At 47.1% G+C, this 1914-nt stretch overlaps 1 protein-coding gene across 1 annotated transcript; it reads right to left on the reverse strand.

Moving 5' to 3' along the window:
* Positions 1-448: 448 nt before the first annotated feature.
* UA08_01494 (ATPase get3) lies at positions 449-1597 on the reverse strand (the record flags this gene model as incomplete). The annotated part of the gene is made up of 3 exons (XM_020261164.1): positions 449-491; positions 558-1147; positions 1208-1597. 3 exons carry the CDS (start codon positions 1595-1597, stop codon positions 449-451), a joined length of 1023 nt encoding a protein of 340 aa, XP_020123207.1.
* Between the last annotated feature and the right edge of the window lie 317 nt (positions 1598-1914).

Consider the following 1914-nt stretch of genomic DNA (forward strand, 5'->3'; position numbering starts at 1 on the left):
GTTCATCATGATGCAACAACGATCATCCATGGCACCCCAGTAACTAGATACAATTGGTAACCTGCAAGACGAGGAGAAACCTTTTTCTATAACCCCTGCATACGTGAAGGAGAACGAGTAGGGTTGTAGACTACTGTCATGAGTAGAGCCCTTGGATTACAAGATATTCATTTTCTTTTTCCCCTGAAGCCTTACTCCCACGGCATGCATTCAGCTGGTCCTTTGAAGCCTGACCTTGTGTGACATTGCCTCACAATTACCTTGGATAGGTAGCTCATGCTGGTATATACTCGTTCAGTTTGTAATGTCTGATTTACAGCGTTATGAGCGGTCCTGAAACACATGAATTGACTTGTAGTGATAGGGAAGAACGTGGAAATATGTCTCATTATTATCTATTTTCATCACTCATACTCAAATCTCAGGGCTCCGAAATCGTAGTTCATTCTTACTCTGGCGGAACGTATGGCTTCACCAGCATCTCGCTAAACCTATAGTATGGTCAGTCTACTTTTGCTTGTTATGTAATGATCAATGGGGGGTCGCATCATACGTACTTCTCTAATTTCTCCTTCCCTCGCACCTCTTCCACTAGCAAGGGCATCCTCACTACATTGAAATCTTCATATAACTCTTCAATCTGCTCTAGATACTTCTTTTGCATCTTCCTTCGCGCATTGCACTGCTCACAGGGATTGTCCTTTTTGGGGAACAAAAGCTGGTTGACAACGATGGAGTGTGTATCGATTGAGTAACCGGTCAATTCCTGGATCATTCGTTCCGTTTCATACAACGACAAGAACTCGGCAATGCACACGCAGACAAAGGTAGTCATATCGGCATTTTTGAACTGCGTGTTGACTTCACTAATCGTTTCACGGAGCGATTCCATCTTCTGCATTAGCTCGTCCAGGTTCTGGCCGCCTGGCAATCCACCTCGCGATCCCAGGATTGAATTCAACATAGGCCCGAATTGACCAGAGAGTTGCGAGAGCTTAGCCAAGGCCTTTTCGAGAACGGTCGGGAATTGCAAGAAGCGAAGCGTGTGGCCGGTAGGCGCTGTGTCGAAGACAATCACCTCGTATGACAGGGATTTCACCTGTTTCAGAACCTCCGCAAATGACATGGCTTCGTCCACACCAGGAATCTAGTATCTTGCAAATTAGTATCCCGCTATGGTCCCTAAATTTTCTTGTTGTATACTCACGCTAAAGGCCAAATCCTGCATCATGCCACCCATCCCGAGCCCGGCCAACGGATCATCCTGTGCCTCGCCACCAGAAGCTAGCAAATCCTGGATGCTGCCATTGGGATCGATTTCCATAGCACTCAAATTCGTGAACCCGTCAACCAAACGAGCCTCCTTGCCGAATTTCTGTCCAAATGCATCGCTGAGGTTGTGTGCGGGGTCCGTGGAAATGAGCAAGACGGACTTGCGGACCTTTGAAAGCTGGATGGCCAGAGAGCAGGATGTAGTCGTTTTACCGACACCACCTTTTCCGCCCACGAAGATCCATCGCAGGGTTTTCTGGTCGAGGATGGATTGAAGCGTGGGCTCGAGGGCGTCGTCGTCGTGGATTAGAGCGGTCGACGACATGGCCGGGGGGGGGATTGTATGGATATTCCGGGGAATCAGACTGCAATCGTGCTCCAATAAGCTGCGATACCTAGGTACTCTTCGCGCGGCCAGTCGAGACAGCTCCTCCCAGTGAGCTCAGACGTTTGTTTAGACGACGGTCGAAGTTTCCGGAAGATGAGATTGTGGGGTATGTCCCTGCCTGAGGTACCTAACGAGCTACTTACCTAAGTACCTCGTATATGTTATGTATATTCCTCTTTCTTCTTCTTCTTTTTTTTTTTTTTTTTGAAAAAATTAACAATACATTATGTCGAATAACTTGCTTCATATTTTTT

Source organism: Talaromyces atroroseus (genome assembly GCF_001907595.1).
Source record: "Talaromyces atroroseus strain IBT 11181 chromosome Unknown scaffold_1, whole genome shotgun sequence".
In the NCBI taxonomy this organism is placed as follows: Eukaryota; Fungi; Ascomycota; class Eurotiomycetes; order Eurotiales; family Trichocomaceae; genus Talaromyces; species Talaromyces atroroseus.